Below are 23,179 nucleotides of genomic sequence, written 5' to 3' on the forward strand. Positions count from 1 at the left end.
GAGAGAAGTTACACCAGACACCATATCTCATTCAAGCTCAGGTTGAAAGAAACATTGCTCAATTACAAGTATAATCACCAGCATACCTACCAGGAGCCTGATTCAACTCCCGCTACCACACGAGCAGCATCATCCACATAGAGCGCAAGAACTGAAGGAGCTGGATGCTGATGACCCGATACTGAAAATACTACAATGAACAATCAGCTCGACAGCCCTTGCCCCGGGTCTAGGTCCAGCTTTGGCAACGAGCAGTTTACCCTGGCTGGTGCTTGGAACGATGATGACACTCTGCATAATCTCGAATACACAGCTGCAATCGACTTCCCACCAGAGCCACGAGCCTCCTCACTGACGAAAGCAAAGCCTCGACGAGCATCAAAAGCGCCATCTTTCACCATTCACGAAGATAACAGACCGAACAGTACCACTGCAACAGCCAGACAGAGCAGCTTGAAGCGGAAGACGCAAGATCGCGGTTTGTCTATCCTTGCTCAACCAGCCCAGCGCTTCCAGCGTCCACGCGTCAGTTTTGCAGAAGTACAGAGCAATGCTTCCTCACGGCCTCGGAAGGTTATTGACAACACTGCAAAGCAGCCAGAGAATAACACAGAGCCCAAGTCACGAAGCAGCCAGAAGCCTTCGGAAAACAATGGCTTAAAGAAGGATGTTCGACGTCGTACGGTGTACATTCCCACGGAAGATACAACTGTGCCAACAGTCTTCATGAGTTTGTTTAGCCCGCTGAAATTGATGGATGCGCACACGAGCAGCAATATCAATACAGCATCCGCCGACGAGACAGTACCCATCTACAGCTTAGAGGAACGTATTGCGGCGAAGAAGAAATCCCGGATGCCTCCCGCGGGGAAGCCTCAAAGGGCACCACTCCAACAGACCCAAAAAGCCACTCAACAATCAGCAATAGTCAGGGATGTTGTGGGTAGGAATGGAGGAAAGGAGAACGTTCCGCCAGGCTATCTGATAGAAGGGAAGGAGTCTTCGAGAGAAAAACGACCACCTCCCGAATTGGAGGTCTTATCAAAGGAGCCACTGAAGAAGACACAACAGGCAATTCACAGCACGAAAACGAAGGTGGTCCAAGCGCGGGGAAATGAGAAGCCAGCGTGCAAGCTCATCGGCGAGAAGTCCTCAGAGATGTTAATGACCAGGACTGGTATAAAGGACATAAATGGGTCCTTATCAAAAAAGCAAGAGGTCAAACGAAGCATTGCCAAGAATCGCGCAGATTTGAGTTCACGACCTTCGAAGGAATCTATTTTGACAGAAAAATGTTCGGCCGCTCCTACTCATCTCTCTGTTCCTAAGGTGCGCCCGGTGAATATCGATCAGCAATATCCTCGATTCAACAATGATATTTCGAATACAGTCATGTACGAGGATGACTGGCTCTCACATCAAGAAATTGTCATAACCCAGCTAGTAAATGGTCTTTTTGATTCTGTAGGGGGAGAGCAGCATGGTCAAGATCCGGAAGTGCTGCGACATGAACTCCTTCATATCTACCAGAATAATGCCTTTCTTCTACTTTACAAGCGCCTTCAGGCTTCAATTCTGTACGGCGCTCTGGCTCCGCCTAAGGACGTACTCCGCCGAGGTTCCCGTCTTCCCGACGATCTGGGCCTGAAAAAGTCGTTCCTAAATCTCTGGTTGGATACTTATGATTTGCACGCTTTAAGAGGAGCAGCTGAGACAGTAGTTGGACGCAAAATGACTTTACAGCCAATCCGAACAAGCGTTGGGTCGTCAGATTCATCTGCTAAGCAGCAGAAGGTGCTGAAGCGCGCCGTAGAGGCGTTTCTGGATACCTTCGTTATTCGAAATATGGACAAGGAAGAGAATGGAGATATGCGAAATGATGTTGCAGGAGGTCCATACCGACGAACACTTCTCCGCAGTATCATGATCATCGCCCTTCTTGACAAAGCACGTCGTATACCGGGAAATTCTCTACCACGGTGTTTGTTCAACAGTTCTTCTCCCCATAAATCATCTTCGGCGGCATTGCAAGCACTAGCCAACCTGCTGCTTCCTTCAATGGGTGACATTAACCGTCAAGTAAGCCATTTAGACTTCGACCTATCTTACAAGCAACATCAGCTACAGGATTACGACTTCCGGATACATAATTTAGCAGTGGATTTGCGTGATGGCGTTATTTTGACGAGAATCGTGGAAATCTTGCTTTATCCTAGTGCTTCTAGTTTTCACGCTAGGAGAGAGAGTATTGGTGTTACAGACGAAACGTCTCTCTCAGGAGATGAAGCAACTGAATATCCGCTTTCTCAGAAACTCAAATTTCCTTGCGTCAGTAGAGCATGCAAGATTTTCAACGTGCAAATTGCGCTCGGCGCCCTCAAAAAAGTTACTGGCATCAACCAAGTTGCCAAGGAACTTTGTGCAGACCACATAGTTGATGGGTACCGCGAAAAAACGATTGCCCTACTATGGCTACTGGCCGGCAAATGGGGCTTGTCGGAGATTGTGGACTGGGATGATGCAAGGAATGAAATTGTGCGTCTGCAGAAGAAGCTAGCCCTGGATCAAGGCGGTCAAGATAGCAAAGTGCAGAAGTTAAAAGACACAATCGTCTATGAATCACATGAGGACTTGCTCGTAAGGTGGGCCTCGGTGATCGCTCAACTCAAAGGACTACAGCTTGTCAACCTCACAACTAGCTTTGCGGATGGCAAGATATTCGAAAGCATTGTATCCGAATATGAAGCTTTCCTCCTAGGGCGAGACTCGAGCACGGAGCTGCACGCGACTGATAAGGGATCATTGCAATCCCGGCTGCAAGCGCTAGGCTGCAGTTCTCAGTTTGGTAAGTAGATGAACCCCCCTCTCTTACTTCTTAGAACAAATTACTAATTTTCTTTAGCATCGCTTGTCGCTGGGTCAACTTCTAGCTCCCGAATATTTGATCGGGACTTTGTGCTTGGAGCTTTAACTTTCCTATGTTCCCGCCTTTTATCCTCATCGAAGTGTATCCGTGCTGCTATTACCATCCAGCAAGCATGGCGACGAATATCATCTCAGGAGAATCTTCGCCGCCGCATGATTAAGAAGGACATTGCCGAGCAATGTGCGGCTGTTGTTAACACACGAGAACGCATTGTATGGGCAAAAACTGTGATTGTGAAGTGTTGGAGAGAGCATAGAATGAAGAAAATGATGCAAACGAACACATCGAAGAAGAGCAAGAGATATTATTGATGGATTGTGTATGATTTTGCCTGCAGGTCGGGATCCTTTCATTTGTACACATTCTTTTTTTTGTATGATTTAACCAGCTACAAGATACCCTCCTTTGAAGTCAGTTTTATATCTACTCAGTCTGGACTATTTTTTAATGATATCACTACATGAAGATTTCCTTCGAACAGTTTCTGATCAATCATGATGCCAATATAAGCTATTCCTTATCGATAACCGCTAGTTATGTGGAGACCCCACATTCCTTTTACTAGCACTAAATCACCTTCTGATCTATCTGGATATCTTGATCATTATTAGGCAATTATTTTCTCGTGGCTCATCTTTTCCATACGAGTGCAAGGATCCTCAAAAGCGCATCTGAACTCCTCCTATAACTAGGTTTAGAAGCGCCCCCCACCCGCCCCAGCTTTGAGATGATGGCATCCTCTACCGCCATTATCGAGTTAGAGCTTCAACCAGTCCAGGAAAGAAGCAAAGCCAATGAACAGAAATCCTATCAGAGTGTATCAGGCTCAACACTGGCGAAAGAAGGACAAGTGCCGGATCTTGAGACCTCGTCTTCGGGGCAGCAACCAGCTGTGGTTGTGCATGCTCTCGAGAGATGGAATGATCCAGCTGTGAATATATACCGATTATTTGCTACATTCTGGGCCTTTGTAGTAATGGGTGCGAATGATGCTGCTTATGGAGTAAGCGGGTCCCTTTATTTCCCCCTAAGATCATAGCTAATGAGAATTCACTATGTGGGCGTTAATCCCATATGTGAGTAGATTCTGTGATGACGATGATGATGACCTATTAACACCCCCAGCTTGAAACATACTACAATCTAAGCTACACAGTCGTCTCACTGGTCTTCCTCTCCCCCCTCGCCGGTTACGGCGCTGCAGCGCTCCTCAACAACGCGATCCACATGCACTTCGGCCAGCGCGGCATTGCAGCTATGAGCTCCTCGTTTCACCTACTGGCCTATATCATAAATTCAGTCCATCCACCCTACCCCGTTCTCGTCGTCTCTTTCATATTCGCTGGTTTGGGTAATGGCCTCGCAGACTCAGCCTGGAACGCGTGGATTGCGAATCTCGCCAATGCGAATGAACTCCTGGGACTTTTGCATGGGTTTTATGGCTTGGGCGCTGTGTTGAGTCCACTTATTGCTACGTCTTTGATCACGAAGGCGGATTGGCCGTGGTTTTCTTTTTATTATTTGATGGTACGTTCTCGCCCCCATTTTATCGAATCAAACCTGCTAAATGGGTGAATGAATTAGATTGGTGGCGCCGCAATTGAGCTGGTGGTGACCTTTGCTGCATTCCGATCTGCAGACAAGCACGATTTCCGGAAACGCACTGCCTACAGTGCCGATAATCAGAAAGATAATCGGTTGAAGCAGGCTCTTTTCTCCAAAGCTGCCGCGCGCGTGACATGGCTTTGTGCCGCTTTTTTGCTCGGGTACGTAGGCACTGAAGTCGCCCTGGGAGGCTGGATTGTGACATTTATGATGCGCGTGCGTGATGGGGGTGCTTTTGCTAGTGGAATGACGGCAACTGGTTTCTGGATAGGGATTACTGTTGGCCGAGTAGTGCTGGGGTTTGTGACGCCTCGAATAGGCGAGAAACTCGCCATTATAGCCTATCTAGCCTCAGCCATGGCGTTTGAGCTCATATTCTGGCTCATTCCTCAATTTTATGTCTCTGCTGTTGCTATCGCCATTGAGGGTTTCTTCCTTGGCCCCTTGTTCCCCGCCGCAGTGGTTGCGGCTACAAAGTTGCTGCCGAAACATCTCCATGTATCCTCGATCGGATTTGCAGCTGCGCTGGGAGGCACGGGGGCTGCTATTTTCCCGTTTGCCGTCGGAGCTATTGCGCAGGCGAAAGGCGTGCAGGTCTTGCAGCCTTTTGTTTTGGGCTTGCTGATTGCTGTGTTGGCTGCTTGGCTGTTTTTGCCTCGTATGCCTAGAAGTTATCTCCGCTCTACTTGAAAAGGGAATATTATATGATATCAAAATATTTTTGAGAGCAAGAAAAAGACGTATGACTCTACTTGACTAGCCACAAGTGACTATCCCGACTATCCTCCTATCTCTCCCTAGAATGACCCTCTTGTGCTCCTTTTGTGCCCCCGCATCCTCCGGTAGTCTGCTAAAGAATCCCCGGCGCAAAGCATCCAGATACAGCTCGTATGCTGGCATATAACACTTGATAAATTCAATTACTTGGTCATTCGACATTCCCCTATTCTTGCTCTTGTGAAGGGCATGCTCCTGCTCCAACCTCCATCGATACACATTCATCAAGTCATGCGTGTCAAGATGGACCAGGAAGTCTACATGCTGCGGGCCCATGAACATGTCACAGTATGTTCTCAAGTTGCGATTGATCTCAATGTAACTAGAGAGTGCATGGTTCTGCAGTGTTCTGGTCGGGAATTCTGCATCATTACCATCATTCAAAGAAGTCTGCCCATTCTTGGCCTCCTTCCATTTCTCCTCAATTGCCGACTCACTGAGCGGCTGAAATCCGAAACACCAGCCTTCCAGAACGACGACGTCGATGGTTGACGTCGTGGATACTGTGACTTTCTTCCAATGATCTCTAGGAACACGATCACCCTCGCCGTTGAATTTGCTCTTGTCAAATTCCGGAATGAGGACTTCTTGAGGGGACGCTGCCGTCGTAACAAGGCTGCGGAGGAATTCCATTACCAGGGCTGTATCATGAGTTCCTGGCTGGCCTCGCACTCGGAGCAACTTATTGCTCGGATTCTCCTCGCGAACTCGCGCCAGGCCGTCATGGTCTAGGTAGAAGTCGTCTAGTGACACGCCAATAGTCTTGACTTTGTGTTTTTCATTCAACGTGCGCACTATTGCTGATGCCCATGTTGTCTTGCCGCTCCCCTGCAGGCCAGTAAGGGCTAGTAGGAACGGCCTTTGCCTTTCTAGCCGGTCGGCATGTTGGGTGATGTATGGGAGGATATGCCCTACTAGATCGTCTATATTTTCTTGTGCAATCATGGTAGTAGTCGGCAGCGGTCCATCTGTGCTTGTGCTGTTCCATGCTATGCATGCTATGGCCCGGTGGAAAATTGGGAATAGATATGCGTTCGATCTAAGCCAACATCTGAATGGAGAAGTGGCGCCGGAGATGTCTTTGTCCACGGCGGAGCTTTGTTCCTCCGCCATCGCCAACGACCCAAGAAACCCTCCGGTCTGACATGCTTTTCACGTCACGGTCAGCAAATATATAAAGCCCATCTAGTCATATTCAGCACTTAATCCTGATTAGCTCAGAATAGAACTTCATCCGCCAACATGTCGCCCGCCCAAAATCCCGGTATCCCCAGCTACAGCATTGCTTCCATCCCCGCCGACGGAATCGGCCCGGAAGTCATTGATGCAGGTATTACAGTGCTCAATGCGTTAGCTGATACCCTCAAGACTTTCCAACTTGATTTTACGCATTATGACTGGAGCTCCGATACATACAAGAAGACCGGCAAATACATCCCCGATGGCGGCTTGGATCAATTGAAAAAGCACGACGCTATCCTCTTTGGTGCTGTAGGTGCTCCTGGTAAGTAAAGTGATATATCTTCTAGATCTTGGGAATTGAGACTCATAGGCCGAGGCAGATGTTCCTGACCATATCTCACTATGGGGACTTCGACTGGCCATCTGCCAGCCTCTACAGCAATACGCCAACGTGAGACCTACCAAGATCTTCCGTGGCACCGAGTCCCCTCTACGTAACTGCACCACTGGCGATCTTGACTGGGTCATCATCCGCGAAAACAGCGAGGGTGAATATGCTGGCCAGGGTGGTCGTTCGCACCAGGGTCGCCCCTGGGAGATTGGTACTGAGACCGCCATCTTCTCCCGCCATGGCATTGAGCGCATTATGCGCTTCGCCTTTGAGACGGCTCAGCAGAGACCTCGCAAACTGCTGACAGTGGTGACGAAGAGTAATGCCCAGCGTAATGGCATGGTGCTCTGGGATGAGGTTGCCAAGGAGGTGTCGCAAGATTTCCCTGATGTGACCGTCGACAAGATGCTTGTCGATGCAATGACCACACGTATGGTTCTCAAACCGGAGAGCATTGACACTATTGTGGCAACTAACCTGGTATCACTCCCCCTGTCTCTGAGCTGCTGAAAGAAAAACAACGCAGATACTAACTTTACTTAGCATGCCGACATTCTCTCCGATCTCGCGGCGGCTTTGGCTGGTTCCATTGGTATTGCTCCAACCTCGAATCTGGATCCTACACGCCAGCACCCTAGCATGTTCGAGCCTATCCATGGCTCCGCCTTCGATATCACGGGTCTTGGTATTGCCAACCCCGTCGGAACCTTCTGGACAGGAGTGGAAATGCTCAACTGGTTGGGTGAAACCGACGCAGCGAAACAGCTACTTGAAGCTGTTGAGAATGTTTGCGAGCAGGGCGTTTTGACCAAGGATTTGGGTGGCAAGGCCACTACCAAGGAAGTCACAGCGGCAGTTGTTGCAGAAATCCAGAAGCTGGCGAAGAAATAAGACCCGTATAGTGTCTATTATATGTTTTTATGTTATCAAATATCAGGAGGACGTTGATAAAACATCCACTTCATGTTCTTATATACTATATTCGTCGCAATAGATCATTCAGACGTCACAAATTCCGCAATACTCCTGGGGAACCGCCATGTATCATACAACATATACTACGTTTCGTCATAAAATGCCGAAGTCGCCATGGATGAGCCATGGCGCATCGGCTACAGTCCAGCCTTCGTTCATCGAAAGCCCCTTCGAGTTTGAGAAAGAGAGATGGTCAGGGATCATATCATAGGAAAGCCCGTTTCCCGTTAGGTCCCCGAACACCATGCTTGCTGGATTGTAAGAATCGTTCCTTCCAGCGCCCAAAGGGGTACTGTTGTATGGGGGGTTCGCGAGGTTCTCCCGATAGCCACCGATCGAGTCTCTCGGCCGATCTATAGGGGACGGAGAACATCGCTCTCGATGGGGGGTAGAGTGTTTATTTGACTCTAGGAGCGGATCTTGATGACGATCCGGGAGTCCTAGTCGCGGGTCTTGATGCGAAAGCGGCGTGGATGCGTGTAAGTATGTGCCATTGTCACCGGATGGTGTATTGTTCGCTAAGTGAGCGTCTTGCCTGACCGATGGGGTCAAGTCATTATGTGGGTTCCCCTCCATGGCGGAGCAAAGATCCTCTATAGCCTCGATGCATGTCTGTGGCCAATCACGTTCTCTCAAGGCAAGGTTGCGAAGTACAGAAATGCCAATGCGAGCATATCGTAAAGCGCCGTTGTTGGTAAAGTAACCGGTCCAGGCGGCATATATGAGAATCATGCACGACATCCATACGGCTGATGTAAATGACGGTGACGTAAGGGGAGCACGTCGCTGCGTAGAATGTATTCCGACAGAACGACGATTTATATTCAAACTAGGGTTTATATAGTCGTAGAGTGCGACTAGCAAGGACCTCGCAGAATTGATACAGGTCTGGATAGCTGTCTTGTAGTCTGCAGCGATGAGACTATGCGCCGCGAGTAGCGGACGGTACAACGCAATGATAGCCTCGTGCCTCGATACGATCAACAGCAGCGCATGATAAGGCTGAAGAGCCGAATGCGAGTCAAAATCGATTTGGTATACATCATCGTATACTTCGTTCCACCATTGCAGAAGTACACTGTCCACCTCGGCCGCATCTGCCAAGTTTTCTTGGCTATGCATGACCGATTTATTCCGTAACTCCGAAATCATCCCTCGTAATCGCGCAAACTTTGCTAAGTGGCTCAAAAGCCTGAGGCGGCTACTTCCTGTTTCGACATCATGTATGTTAGTTGAAAATTTTCTTTTTGTTTAGTCGAGGGAAGGGGGAAGACACACCTACATCAAAACGAGGGATCTCTCCGCCTCTTATATGTCTTTCCGTCTGGGGATAGCAAACGTCGAAATCGTCATCACGAATACTGAGCGGCACTCCGAGTGCTTGGTTGAGATATCGTTCCAGACAATAGATCGACCAAAAAAGACGACAGCGCATCATGACGTCTTCATCAGTGAAACAAGAATATCGTGCCGGACAGCGGTGCAAACCAAGGTGGAATGCCATGCGGGTCACAAATCCTCCGACTCGAGAAGCAGCATTTAAGTGTAGGATAGAAGTTAAGAACAGCTGGATACTGAAGGCAGCTTGTAGTAAAGGGATAGAGGACGATGCATCTTGCAATTCCCATAGATTTCTCATAGCCTCATGAACTGTCTGATATACCAAGCCCACCGGGATAGCAGGTAGTGGCGGACCCAGTTGGTTTTCAATGGCAGAGATGGAAACAATAGATCGAACAACAATTGCATCCATCCGACTGATCGATCCAAGGCCCTTCTGGCAGGCCTGCTCCATGGCATGGAGAATACGAGGCGCATTGATGAAAGGGTAGATGGGATGCCAATCTTCAAAATAATGCTGCGTCAATTGCACCAAGGCCTCAAATGAGAGAGGTGAATTGGTTGGATCGAGATTCTGTTTGTTCCACAGGGCAGTGTGAGTTTTCCCCTGGCCACCCTCTATGTGGTCGTCTTCGCCAGGAACGAGGGATTTGTGGCCGTCTCTTGCCCGTCGCAAGTCTGTGAAGCGACGTGCAAAAGCGTGATAGACGGTGCGGACGAAGTGAATGCCACTGGAGCTGCCAAGAAAACTGACGGATGTATCATCCTTGCGCATAATGCCTAGCTCGCGAGGCGACGTATGCGTAGTGCCAGTCGTAGAAGCGCGTCGCCTACGGCGCTTGATCTCCCGATGGAGATCAAAGTCCTCGTTTTCGGCCATAGCTATGCGCCATTGATTGTTTTGCATGGGCTTCGGGAAGCTCGACGGACCTCAGGTTGAACGTTGCAAGGGAGGTTGCTCTGACCCAAGTCACGTGCACCTCTTACCCCAAGCCAAGAAATGGGGTGGACTACCTAGTCATTACGTGTGCCTCGCAGTCACATGATGTGTCGGAATTGCTCAAGTCCGAAAGTCCCTCATTATTCATACATGGACCAATTGCATGTAGGATGTGGTACACCAAACTGTTTCTTAAGTACATAGTGAGACTTTTCCTTCCTTTCCCTTAGGGCATACCTGAGGTCTTTTTCAGGAAAATGCCCTGACCCTGAAAGCGCTAACAGGGACATTTTCACGCAGATGAATACCGGTAGGACGAACTGTTGCAAATCCATAAAATATGCTACGTGAAGCTGAAGTAGACGGCTAATTCCTTAGGTACTCCTAGGAAGGAACTTCTACATCCGATCGCCTGCGAGCCGTGCAGGCAGAAAAAGTGCAAGGTACATATATATCTTGAGATGGCTTCGTGTTACGACGTTAGCATACTAATCGAGAACACCCAACTCTAGTGCGATCGTGAGCTGTAAGCATGCATCACTGATACCACCTCAAGGTTCTGTCAGGCCGAACAAGGGCTGATGTAAACTTGACATGGTTTAACGGGAATAGACCAGTCTGTTCACAATGCAAAGGAGAGCCATCCAAATGCAACTATCCAGAGAGTGGCAAGAGGTGAGGAAATACATCTCCTACTGCCACGAATTCCCCTTTCAGTTCATTGGGCTAAAATATAGACTGATGGTTTTCCTGGCATTAGAGGCCTGCCTCTAGGCTATCTCATTCAGCTTGAACAGCGACTCGCAGACACCGAATTGGCCTTATTCGAAGCATTAGCGACACTACACTCACTTGGCCATGGCGAACTCGCCTTAGCCAAGGCGTCGACGAAGCCTGGAAATGAAAGTAGACAAGGGAAGCAGGCACGCATGGAAGAATGGACTAGGCTACCTCTCCGGGATGGGAATTCTTCTGATATCAAAACCTGGTGGAAGGCTAAAGACGAGAACTACATTATACACGAGAGCTCTGAGCACTCATGGCCTCAGTTCTCCTTAATGTCAACCGATAACCCATCAATGGAACGGGTGGCGACGAATAATGCCGCGAAGAGAATGAAGACATTCAACTTTGAAACTAGAGCCTCACCGCAATCACCAGCAGCGAGTCAATCATCTGCCTTCTCAACAGACACCCTACTGAATTATCGAGGAAACCTTCGTTATAGTAACGACGATCTGAGGCGCCTGCCTGCAACACCACCACCTCCTGAAAGCATTATCAATAGGGATGTAGGACAGCAACATATTTTTGAAGGTAATACAGGATATGCATCAATAATCGACACAAACCAGCCTGAAGCCTTGCCCCGCGAGTTGCAGACCTCCGAGACAGGAGACGGTGACAAGGCTTCCATTCTCGCCAGTACACAATCCAATCTTTACTTTTAGGTGCGAAGTGCGTGGCCTACTCAGCCGGCAAAGACTAGAGAGACAAGTAAGTCGGAAATAAGAATGTCTATGATAGCCCTAGACTTCATGCTGTTAGCATCAATATATAATATCCTTGATATTCTATCTTCTTATAGCATCGAGCAAGAGTCATATCTTGCAAATTGTTTATATCAATGAATATATATTGTCGCAGTCATAAAACTGTTCTGGGCGCGCCAAACTATATACATGAGGAGGACGTAAGACAGATGAGACATGATAATCAAACCAAGCCAAGTACTATAAAAAGGCAACTAGACATTTTCTCTTTGCTCAATAGAAATATCTTCTTTTTCATTGTTCTGTTCAAGAATGTCACTTTCGGTGAGATCTCCCTTGGGCACGCTTCTAGCCATGGCCACAATCGTCCAGCGCGAGGACGCATCACGGAATACATGGTTGATCATTTCCAGATTCCGACCCATGGTCTCAGGATAGAAGAGGCCAACGGCAATGGGAATGCAAGCCGAGATGATTGCATACATTATATAATAGCGGTAACCGATTGTATTCAATGCTACTGGAGTAATCATGGTAACCACAAAGTTCCATAGCCAGTGGTTTGCAGTGGAGACTGAGTTCATTGCCGTTCGAAGTTGAATGGGCGCTATCTCCGTGCAGTATAGGAAGTTCCCTCCCAAAAAGCCGATAGGGTAGAAGAAATTGAATAAAAATATGAATGTTGCCGAGGCAATGCTTGCCCCTTTGTTGCTCGTGCTGAAGCTCGTCGTTACTGCCAATGCAGCCATGCAAAGACTCATGCCAGTGCCGCTGACGATGAAGACAGTGCGACGCCCCAACCTGTCGATGCAAAAGAATGCAACAAAGCAACAGAGAAACTTCCACGTGAGGGCACATGACGCTAGGATCTTGGCTAGATCGGAATCCAAATTGAGGTTATTTTGGAATATGGTCGAGGCATACACGGAAATCAGAGTTCCGCCACACATTTGCTGGAGAAATTGGAGGCCGATGCAAAGCAATAGTCGATGAAGCAGCCGATCAGCATCCTCTTTTAGGGTGAATATTTCTATCAATGAGATCTTCTTGTCGCTTGTTTCCAGAGAGAGTTCAATGCCGCCAATCTCGGCCGCGATGGAGTCATGGGCCTCGGGAACACCTTTGTATGCTGCGAGCGAGATGGACGCTTGACTTGTTCGATTGACTTTGACAAGCCACCGAGGGGATTCAGGAAAGCAGAACACGGTGAGGCAAATCAATGAAGAAGGGGCAAAGAGAGAGCCAACGGAAGCCGCCATTGCAAGTTTGAATATGGTAGAAAGGTAAAAGCAAAGTCCAGCCAATTGCACAGACTATAGCCCAGGCACATGAAGATGCCCGCCAAGATAACATGGCGGCCTCGGTTTTTGGCCTCGGAGCATTCTGACAGCCAGATTGGTACTGTCACACTGAACTGGCCTACGCCCATGCCGAGAATAATTCGGCCGACGACAAACTGGGGCAAGCTGTACGAAGAAACTTGGAGAAGGTTGCCCATAATGGTCAGGACAGAGCCCAGGAACACGGTTTTCCTGCGACCTAGCAGATCCCCAAAGAAAATGCAAGACAAGGCTCCTATCAGGGCGCCAAGTTGGAAAGAGGCAACCACAGCACCGGCGCTCGTAGAGTTGTGAGACTTTTGCGCACCAGTGGCGTTGACATCGTCGACCTGGGGATATTGATGCACCCAGCTTTGCAAATTCGAAATCGGCCCCATGCCTGATTGATTATAGCCAAAAGTGTAAATGAGGGAGCTACAATGAGAGCAATAAGCGCAAACTGCAAGGAGCGGCCAGTCAGGCCAATCAGGAGGTGGACGGCCATGGTGGAAATTTGTCAAATGGGAAGGAAAAAGTACGGATAACATGTTCTCAGTCGCTTTTTATAGCCCAGACAGACTCCCCATGCCAAATCTCTTTGACCCCCTCTCTTGCGGGGAATTGTTCCCAGATATCTGGAGAAGAATTTCTGGGGAAGCAACCCCGGTTGGCCACGCGGGCCAAGCTTTCTCCGGATCAGCCACGGCGCCAACTTCGAATGCAAGGGAAATTCCCTGCCCCAGTGCCGGAAAGCCGCGTATGTGCAAAATGACGCATCTCAATTACGCAGTTTACGCCCTATTTTTACATTTCCGGAGTCAGGAGAGTAAGCAAGGCCCGGACAAGCAAAGCCTAGGACGGACATGAGCTTTTCCGTGTATAGTCCGGCGCGGCCCAAGCCCTAATTGCGATTGCTTGCGAGCATGAAAACCTTCAACCAGCGAATTCAGGGTCCATAAAGGATCATAGATTGCGAATCACGGATCCGATATGTACATTCATAAAGGACGCCCTGCGGTATGATCCTTTCGACAGAACACGACTTGCTTAGGCTTCGACCCACCAAGTTTACCATGGCGCCATTGATTGACAACAACGTACCTTCTTTCCCCAGCACGGTCGCTGGCACAAACTTTCGATTCAGTGCTGCGAGTAAGATAGGCATCAATGGGTTTGGTCGAATAGGTGAGCATCATCTGCCCTCAGTCCGGGTCTGGTCTAACAATGTCTAGGCCGCAACGTGCTTCGTGCATCCCTTCTTCGCTCTGATGTTGATGTTGTTGCTATAAATCACACCTGCGCAACAGCCAAGGACTTGATACACCTCATCCGCTTTGATAGCACACTGGGAAGCATGCACCCGGGGATTAGGATCGTTATTGAAAACGAACACCTGATCACTGTCGGGGGCAAACACATCCGGCTTATTTCTGAACGGGACCCCAAGAACATTGACTGGCACAGTCTGGGCATTGACTATGTTGTGGAAAGTACAGGAAAGTTCACCAAGAGGAGCGCAGCTCTGGAACACGTTACACTTGGCCGAGCTCGGCGAGTGATCATCTCGGCGCCCAATTCTGACTCCTCAGCTTATGTTTTCGGAGTCAATTCCGATAAATATTTTCCTGATGAGGATAACAACGTGATTTCTTGTGCGAGTTGCACTACAAACTGCGTCACGCCCGTCCTAAAAGTCCTAAACGATAACTTTGGCGTTGAGCAAGGCTTGTTGACCACCGTTCACGCTTCCACCCAGTCTCAAAATGTTTTGGATGGATATAATAAGAAGAATCCCCGACTTGGTAAGAGACTGCTTAGTGTCGTCGTGACGATCATCTCCGATTTACACCTTTCATAGGACGCACCGTTTTTGATAATATAATTCCGACTACGACCGGCGCTGCGAAAGCGATTGCAACTGTCCTTCCCGAGCTGCAGGGAAGGATCACGGGTGTATCAATCCGTGTACCAACGTAGGCTAACCAAACCTCTTTTTCTATTTTCTCTCTCTTTCTTTCTAGAGTCAATATAGCTGACCTTAGTACCCCTCAGGCCGAGCGTTTCCATGATCGATTTGACCGTGGACACTACAAAGCCCACCTCGTTAAAGGAGATTTTGGATGCCTTCCAACTAGCTTCAAAAACCTACTTAGCAGGCGTGCTCAGTGTCTGTGAAGAAGAATTATTCAGTAGCGACTTTAAGGGAAATCCGAGCTCGGCAGTTGTGGACGCCGCCGCGTGTATTGAATTGAACTCACAGGTAAGTTGCTTTTAATGTCATGCATGATCTTATGCAGAGAGGCTCACCCATGTCCCTTTACAGTTCTTCAAGATGATTGCCTGGTATGATAATGAATGGGGATACTCAAATCGCTTACTGGATTTGGCTGTGCTGCTGAATGTAAGAGAGGGTGATTTCTGAAGACTATAATCATGAGCTTGGCGATACAAGGTTTTCGATAGTTTTATTGGCATTAGTTTTAGATTCATACATTTGTTCTAAATAGAAAGGAGCCCGTGAATATGTATGTCATGCATTCTACACAGTGAACTCGCTAAAGGGATAATGATTGACTAACTCTGGTATAATGACCCGGGGAGGATTCGACTAAGCGAGGAGATTAGAGGACGGGTGAGGGGAGTTGACTCGATATTTGGGACAATAGCTTCAATATGATCATTGCCAAGATGTGATATATTACTCTCGAAAAGCCGAACTGCTGATGGTGTGAATATCTGGGGCTGAGGTTGAGATTGAGATAGAGACAGCTGAGACAAAAGTTTTAAGCCGCTTTCCCCTGGATGAGAGTGCACTGCTGAAGACGCCAAAGGAAGACACGCGGACAACCATATTTAATATTCTGTTAAATAAACTATTGAAAACCTTCGGACCTTGGGGTTTGCCGTGAATATGTTGATGGGAATTGGTGAAGCTTAGACTAATCGTGGGGTCTGTGCCTTTATGCATGCAGGCCATGTACCTGTATCAATCACATCTCAACACAATAACAACAATTTGATGCATGGCTATTGGCCAAAGGAAAAATGTTCCCTTTGTCGTTCTTTCCGGTACTCATATAGAAACCTAATATTGGACTCGGAGTCTGGGTTTTAACGATGCCTATGAAATCCATCGTAAACAACTTATATGTCTCTTGGCCTCACAATTCGAAAAATGGGTCATAAATTAGCCTTAGAGGACCTCTGAGAAGCTCTAAGTTGCCTCTGCTCGCTTTCTCAAAACCTAGATCTTGATTCCTTCCTAATTCATAAAGTTCAAACATGTTCCTCCTCTTTATCCGAGATCCTACCTAGGTAGCCAGAAACATTATTACTGCCAAGCTTGAAGATGATCGCCAAACTAGAACAAATGCCACTGGTCCCGGGAACTACGAGATCATGAGTGAAGACAGAGAGAAGAAAGCACTTTAATCTATCCTAGAATGAAGTATTCCAGTAAGTTGAATATCCGTCTCCTCCTAACCCTCCCATTTACTTTTTCCTATTTGCATTTCTTCCAAAATTCCGAGATATTGACTGTCTTTAATAGAGGGTTTACAAGATAGAAGGATACACAACACATATACCCTCCTGATGGCGAGGTAGGTATTGTCTATTACCTAGGTATAGACACGAAAGGATGCCCGATGGAATATGGCTCGTTTTTTTTTGGGACGGTGTCCCAGCTTATATACCGCGTTATAAATTCGACAATTTCCCATCTCATGACGAGACGAGGCGTCAGACATTGTCGGTGACTGGTAAGAGCATACTTATGAGGCATGAAGCACTTCGTAAATGCACCGAATATTCCAATTTACATAGAACAATTGAATGACATAGCTTCAAACCATCTGATACTTGGAAAAAACCTCTAGTTATTAGCAACTTATCATGCTTCTCGCGTAATTCGAAGGTGTGGTAGGATGCCAGGAAACACAGTCATAGAAACCCGTGGATGATCATAAGGAAAGTCATAATTATGGTTAGAGGGTCTCTGAAGGTATACTTAGCCCATGCTTGCTTTCTTAAAATTGTGTTTATGAGTGGACGCTCTCTGCTCAACAAGAAAACAAGTGGCACCCTCCATAATACCGACCATCAAATGAGTCATAGTTCTAGACTATGCAGTTAAATATCTTGAGAATCCATATCCTGGCCACTGATCTCTGCCTAGTGCCGGAGGTTTGTAGATTATGAATGGAATTATCTCAGTTGAAAAGTCAGATAAGAAGTCTAGGGCTTGGTCTTCTAAACCCTAACTACTTGCTTGGCGGAGTGCTCTTGATTAGAAATACAAGCACGACCTATAGAAGCCTAATTTTATCATTAAGCTCGAACTATGTCTCAATTTATTCGCTAGCTCTTTAAGGAATCACCTAGCACCAAGAAAGCATGGCGGCCAGCCAGATTGCGTTACGGCTTGGACTTTGAGCCATCAACCAGGAGCCTGCAACTCCTGCCCAATGAGCTGTTCAGTAAGTGATAGGTAAATAATCCCTGGGCAAAGCCGAGCGTAAAGCAGCTTGACACTGAACGTTTATCCTCACACATTTCATTTATGTAGGTCTTAGTAACACTGAGCAAGGGTGTACTACGTGGTAATTGCGTATTCTGACCGAGCCACAGAAACGGAGCCGTTATTGACTAACTTATAGAATTATCAACATGTACTGTATCTAGGTAATACTCTACATCAACGATTTACGAATAATAAAGTGGGAATGACAGTGATAAAGCAAAACAAACTCAGGGACCAGCCTAGAGTTCCCCAGCTAGCAGTCTCATAGATCCCGCCGGACATTAACGGACTGATCAAGCCTGCCAAAGCCCAAGCAATCTCGGAGATGCCATAACATTGAGCATAACCCCCATTGGCTCCCAAGGATCCCGGTTGCTCTGCCTCGATGTCATCGCAGATTTTGCTATACTCGGCATATAATCCAGTCAAAGCCATGGCAGCCCCTAGTCCAACCAGCAACAGCAACGCGCACAACAGCACTATCTGGCCGACAGACTCGTGAGTGATGAGTCGCAACAGGATTAGAGGAGGACCCATGAAGATAAACCCAAGTGCCGATATCCAGCGACCGCCGTACTTGTCGGCGAAAAACCCGAAGACAGGTCCAAAAAACGTGGGAAGAAGGAGTGCTAAGAAACTCAGTCCTGCTTGTAGTGACGACCAGTGAAATTCCCGGCTAACAAACAAGGCCAAGGTTGTGTCAAACGCTACCATGACCGTGGCGGTTACAAAGTCTCCCCAGAAAGCGGCCAGCAAGCGAGGTGATTTCCAGAGTTTGAAAATCGCTGGAATCCCTTTAGTAGACGTATTATGCTGTGACTGTGACTGAGACGGGGACTGAGGACTGGGGACAGCAATATCAACAGCAACCTCAGCATCATGGCCGTTCAAGATTGTAGAATCCTGCATTGCAGCAGGATTCACATTCGGAGGAGCTTCGATGCCAGATAATTCTGTGCCATCATTCGTCTGCTGCAGCAACCATCTAGCAGCAGTTTTCTTCTCAATAACAGCCAAGCGCAGGAGAATATCAATACCCAAGAATGCAAAACACATTGCAAAAACGGGGTAGTATCCGACACTGTGGTATACAACACCTCCAAGCACAGGTGCTATTACCGTTCCAAGGGACGACGCGGCTCCCACGTAGCCAAAGGACTGAGCGACAGATTCTTTTTTTGCTGTCTCTGCCAGCAATGTGAGACTGACAACCTATCCTACAATCAATCACAGGCTGTATATGAGAGAATTCTACCTCGACTTACCCAGGTTATACTTGCAGAAAGGCCCTGCAGGACACGACCAATAATCAAAACCGGAAGACTGGTAGCAAGGCATAGAACGATTGTAGCCCCGGTGAGAGCCACCAAGCCAATGAGGAGAGGCGTCCGTCGGTCTTGCAACTGATCCGCAAAGAAACCGAAAACCGGTGCACCCAATAACAACGCCGCACCATAAACTGAAAGGAGGACAGAGACCCAGTGCTGAGTATCCTGCTCTGGCACATGAATCCGAGAGACTAGCGAAAATGGAAAGACGGGAACGACAACAGAATACAAGAACATGTCCTGATCGTAATCTTTCAGTCAGAGGAATCTAGTCGCATGGAAAAGGAGATTTGACGTACAGCAAAAATGGCGACGCAAACAGTCAGCGTGATGAACCTAATGCCATATCAGGAAATGATTAGTCTTGTATGCTTGTGAGAAAAGAGGGCTAGGGGGTCGCTCTTGTTCTGACCATGTCGAAGACCGCAGCTCCAAGAGCATGGGTCTGTTTGTCCGGTGTGATGATATCCTCATACTGTATGAGCTGTCGTATTAATGATTGAACGAAAATGTCGAATCCCAGATGAGGATTCCCAGGGATATAAATATCCAGTCGAGTTGCCGAAGCTGAAAGTCGACATCTGGAGGTCTGTTGGTGCTTGCTTTGTCTCCTGCAGCTACTCGTTAGTCAATGTTGGTTTAATTAATTACATACATGTACCTTTTACATGAAATCCAATTACAGAATCACGGTAATTTTACAGATCACATACAACAAAGCCTTATTCAGCACGGCGGTAAAGCTGATAAAGTCCCATCATTTCCGGTCTTTCGGCTTTGTAAATACGCGTAATTACAGTTTCCATGATTACAAACGCAGCCTTTTATCCCACAATATCCTCCGCCGATGATTTTCAACAGTCTTAGCAATCATCCTATCGGCAAGCTTATTATAGACTATTGTACTGTATAAGTCTGGACGCTTAGCAAGTGGACCAATATATCCTGGAAAGTGCTCTAGTTGGATCATAGAAATGGCGGCCTCGCAATTGAGAAGCATCCATGTATTCCCAAAACTCAACGTGCTAGATAGCGTCAAGCGCAGTGATGCAAGTTAGGCGGCAAAATAAAATTTTTATTCTCGTATGAATGAGATGTCTGTATTACCTAGCTGACGCGTAAGGTTCGGCTACATTTGAGAAGCTTTGCTTTGAAATGGGCTGCATAATGCATCGCCCGGTACGGTTATTTATATCGCAGAGGTTGATAATAAAATTGCAGCCCATTGATATACGCAACATTTTCGCTGCATATCATTCCAAAAGCAGCTGAAGCAGTGATTTCTAGGAATAGGCCTTTGTCCATTTCATCGTGATGGCGATCAAGTATCAGTATGGAATCAAATTAGCAGGAGTACTAGATGGGCAATCGAGAGATTTGCTCCTTCTTTGTGTACCAGGTGGCCAGCAACTGGATGACGGTTGGGGCAGTGAAGACTTCGCACACTCCGAGCAAGAATCTGAGGACAGCCAAGCTTGCAAACTGCCCGCACGCAGCATGGAGTGCGACAATGGCTCCCCAGACAACAACCACGATAGAGAAAACCTTGTCCAGAGGGTATCTTTGGAGGAGGATCATGGCGGGAACATCTCCAACAAGGTAGCCGAAACTATACGATTAGCAATTCAGTTAGCAACTTAGCAAGATAACAGAAAAGCGGGCAAGTGAAAGAGAAGTGCTGACTAAATGAGAGATCCAAGCCACGAGTATTCGAACCCAGTGAGATGGCAATCCTCTTTGATCCCCATAATAGCTCCAAATGATAGACTGCTCTTGTCCATCAACATCAGGGTGTAGATAGCGCAGAGCAGCGGCAGGACGATGAGGTCAATTTTTTTTCACGATCTTCTTCGTTTCTTCGGAGTTGGTGTCAAAATTGCCCTCAATTGCCTGGAGGAGGTTGAGAACCCGGTTATCCTTCTCGACAAGAACGATCTCGGCGGTGCCCTGCATTGCCAGATGAATGGCTAGGGTTAGATTTGGTGGTGTTTGCAACAAGCCCTCGGGCGATGGTTGAACTCTTACAATCTCGATATCCTCAGCATTGCCGCTGTCCAGCTTGGCCTCGCCTGCTTTGTCTGACTCCATACTCATAGCTAGGTGCCGTACCCTTGGTGAGGAACTAGGTGGTTCAGTTGCAAAAACTAGCTCGATATTACAAACGCATATTACGCGATTCTGATTATTCGCGGGCTCGCATGAAATATACACGAAATGTCCGAGTGCACGCGTAATGGGATAAAGCTGGTTTAGCTTTGCAATATCTAGCTTGTAGTTAGGATTATAGGAGAAGGATAAGAGAGCGAGACTGATAGACTGATAAAGAGAGTATGTATGTGATCCGCGGATATCGTCGCTAGTACACCCACACACGAAAGTCAGTTTGGTCCTATCTCAGGCCACGAGATGGCGGGATATATTTGGAAGGGGACGCAGATTGGCATGCATCGGACGGACTAAACAGTAAACAATTGCCTAACCAGAAACGCACTCTGTCCTATCAATCAATCAGTTGCCATGGGTCAAAGGCCAATCCCCGCGATCTCCATGAGAGGTAATGGTATAGCTTGACCATAAGTAAAAGACTTCATGCTTACCATGTTTCAAAATCAGATTTCGAGAACCGAAAGGAAGAAATCGGACGGAAACTGGTTGATGCAGCTGAGAAGATTGGGTTCTTCACCCTCGTCGACCATGTCCTTTCCGTGGAAGAGATCGAGAAGCAGTTTGCTGTCTCTCAAAAATACTTTGCGCAGCCCATGGAGAAAAAGCGCGAGATCCCCTATGATAACAATACGAGTCTAGGATACGAGAAGAATGTACGTCTTTATTGCCGAAGAAATTCATTCTGGTCATACCGGCTAACTCTTAGGCAAAAAAGGCCCAATATCGACCAGGCACTGGTTTCGACCAGAAAGAGTCGTTTTTCGTCTGACCGAGGTCCCAATGGCCAAGTGATGAGGATGTACCGGGGTTCTCTGAGAGCACAAGAGTCTTCTTGGAGAAATGTGCCTTGATCTCAGACCAAGTTTGTATGGCCGTCAACACTGACAAATATACGTTCAATCCATCAAACACTAACAGAATATCTATCAAGTATACTGTCTTGGCAAGGCTCTGGGTTTCCCTGAGAACTACTTCAAGGAAGCCATGGATGTATCAAAGAACGAATTGCACAAACCAACTTCGCATGCTCTACTACCCCGAGGTCGAAAACTCGGCAGGTGGCTGGCGCCACGGAAACCACACTGATATTGGCTGTCTGACACTAGTCTTTCAGCGTGATGGAGAGGACGGTCTGGATGTTATGCCAGGTCGCAAAACGCATACTAGTGCCATACACGGGGATGACTTCTTCCTAATTCCGGCTAAAATGGGTCCTATCGTGGTGAATATCGGTGACATGCTAAGTAAGTTGGAGATCAACTCGAGTTGCTTCTTCATACTTCAGACTAATTAAAAGCGACAGTGGCGTGGTCTGACGACCGCTTTAAAGCCAACTGGCACAGGGTTCGTGCCAAGTCCGTGGGCTTCTCGCCGGCGCGATACTCTCTTGGATATTTCAATATGGGCCGAGAGGACTTTGTGTTCCAGGGACCTCTGAAGAAATAGTGAGTATTACAAAAAGGCTCCGAATCTTTCCCCTCACGATGACGCTGCTAACTAAGCTGGCTACAGCCCTGCCATCACGTGCGGCGAATACTTCCATAACCACATCAAGAAGCAGTTTGAGTTCTTCTTTGCCTGCCTCTGCATGTCTATTGAGTGGAAGAATTAATAAAGTCATATTACACAGGGGACACACGGGTAAGCAGACACCAGTGCAGCCAGCTCCTCAGGTCAAGCCAGTTGTTGCAGTTGCCTAGTGCTTTACTATGATAGATCTGTGAAGGAAAGACCGGAAAGAGGCACTAATTGATTCAAAACGTTAAAAAAACCTTGGGTGTGCAGTGTGTGCTCGTATTTTGGGAGAGAGGCAGAGACTTTCAGTATAAATAAAAGGAAATATCATTGTCTCATCTTTTTTCATCTTGCCCGTACAGCTTACCCTACCAAAAAGTTCATAGGGCAGTGTTGGCTGAAGTTGTAAGTCTCCATGCTGCTCAAGGTGGAAAAGAAACGCACGGACAACACTTGTCTAATTGCGAAGTATCCCAGTGAGCTGCTCTTCATGATGGAGACACTACACAAACACTGGTACGCAAAACAGTGTCTCCGCATTCGTAAATAGCGAGGACAGGAAGAAAGCCCAGGAGAAACTGTGGAAAGATCGAAGTCATTCAGAAAAACATTCACTCGTTGCTGTACTTTTCCATGTCCGTTCCAATTAGACATGCCCGATTTCTTCAGTGTCAGATGAAGAAGCACAGCTGAAGATAT

General features: G+C 47.4%; 9 protein-coding genes across 9 annotated transcripts; 5 read left to right on the forward strand and 4 right to left on the reverse strand.

The window, feature by feature from the left end:
• Window positions 1–195: 195 nt before the first annotated feature.
• UA08_05310 (hypothetical protein) lies at window positions 196–5,221 on the forward strand (the record flags this gene model as incomplete). Its single annotated transcript, XM_020267618.1, has 5 exons — window positions 196–2,845; window positions 2,903–3,106; window positions 3,619–3,929; window positions 4,052–4,453; window positions 4,511–5,221. 5 exons carry the CDS (start codon window positions 196–198, stop codon window positions 5,219–5,221), a joined length of 4,278 nt encoding a protein of 1,425 aa, XP_020119759.1.
• A 66-nt stretch (window positions 5,222–5,287) lies between these two features.
• UA08_05311 (hypothetical protein) lies at window positions 5,288–6,253 on the reverse strand (the record flags this gene model as incomplete). Its single annotated transcript, XM_020267619.1, has 1 exon — window positions 5,288–6,253. One exon carries the CDS (start codon window positions 6,251–6,253, stop codon window positions 5,288–5,290), a length of 966 nt encoding a protein of 321 aa, XP_020119764.1.
• A 297-nt stretch (window positions 6,254–6,550) lies between these two features.
• UA08_05312 (putative tartrate dehydrogenase/decarboxylase TtuC') lies at window positions 6,551–7,772 on the forward strand (the record flags this gene model as incomplete). Its single annotated transcript, XM_020267620.1, has 3 exons — window positions 6,551–6,812; window positions 6,871–7,361; window positions 7,425–7,772. The coding sequence occupies 3 exons, from the start codon at window positions 6,551–6,553 to the stop codon at window positions 7,770–7,772; spliced, it is 1,101 nt and encodes a 366-aa protein (XP_020119765.1).
• A 177-nt stretch (window positions 7,773–7,949) lies between these two features.
• On the reverse strand, window positions 7,950–10,077 carry UA08_05313 (hypothetical protein; the record flags this gene model as incomplete). Its single annotated transcript, XM_020267621.1, has 2 exons — window positions 7,950–9,064; window positions 9,135–10,077. 2 exons carry the CDS (start codon window positions 10,075–10,077, stop codon window positions 7,950–7,952), a joined length of 2,058 nt encoding a protein of 685 aa, XP_020119762.1.
• Window positions 10,078–10,764: 687 nt separating this feature from the next.
• Window positions 10,765–11,588, forward strand: UA08_05314 (hypothetical protein; the record flags this gene model as incomplete). The annotated part of the gene is made up of 2 exons (XM_020267622.1): window positions 10,765–10,812; window positions 10,875–11,588. The coding sequence occupies 2 exons, from the start codon at window positions 10,765–10,767 to the stop codon at window positions 11,586–11,588; spliced, it is 762 nt and encodes a 253-aa protein (XP_020119763.1).
• A 296-nt stretch (window positions 11,589–11,884) lies between these two features.
• Window positions 11,885–13,454, reverse strand: UA08_05315 (hypothetical protein; the record flags this gene model as incomplete). Its single annotated transcript, XM_020267623.1, has 3 exons — window positions 11,885–12,943; window positions 13,054–13,299; window positions 13,389–13,454. 3 exons carry the CDS (start codon window positions 13,452–13,454, stop codon window positions 11,885–11,887), a joined length of 1,371 nt encoding a protein of 456 aa, XP_020119766.1.
• Window positions 13,455–14,022: 568 nt separating this feature from the next.
• On the forward strand, window positions 14,023–15,681 carry UA08_05316 (hypothetical protein; the record flags this gene model as incomplete). Its single annotated transcript, XM_020267625.1, has 7 exons — window positions 14,023–14,134; window positions 14,182–14,751; window positions 14,808–14,922; window positions 15,002–15,209; window positions 15,273–15,350; window positions 15,457–15,474; window positions 15,616–15,681. 7 exons carry the CDS (start codon window positions 14,023–14,025, stop codon window positions 15,679–15,681), a joined length of 1,167 nt encoding a protein of 388 aa, XP_020119767.1.
• Window positions 15,682–17,645: 1,964 nt separating this feature from the next.
• Window positions 17,646–19,036, reverse strand: UA08_05317 (hypothetical protein; the record flags this gene model as incomplete). The annotated part of the gene is made up of 2 exons (XM_020267626.1): window positions 17,646–18,683; window positions 18,737–19,036. 2 exons carry the CDS (start codon window positions 19,034–19,036, stop codon window positions 17,646–17,648), a joined length of 1,338 nt encoding a protein of 445 aa, XP_020119584.1.
• Window positions 19,037–21,316: 2,280 nt separating this feature from the next.
• On the forward strand, window positions 21,317–22,577 carry UA08_05318 (hypothetical protein; the record flags this gene model as incomplete). The annotated part of the gene is made up of 5 exons (XM_020267627.1): window positions 21,317–21,353; window positions 21,413–21,618; window positions 21,897–22,209; window positions 22,269–22,410; window positions 22,478–22,577. The coding sequence occupies 5 exons, from the start codon at window positions 21,317–21,319 to the stop codon at window positions 22,575–22,577; spliced, it is 798 nt and encodes a 265-aa protein (XP_020119583.1).
• Between the last annotated feature and the right edge of the window lie 602 nt (window positions 22,578–23,179).

The sequence above is a fragment of the Talaromyces atroroseus genome (genome assembly GCF_001907595.1).
Source record: "Talaromyces atroroseus strain IBT 11181 chromosome Unknown scaffold_6, whole genome shotgun sequence".
NCBI classification, from domain to species: domain Eukaryota; kingdom Fungi; phylum Ascomycota; class Eurotiomycetes; order Eurotiales; family Trichocomaceae; genus Talaromyces; species Talaromyces atroroseus.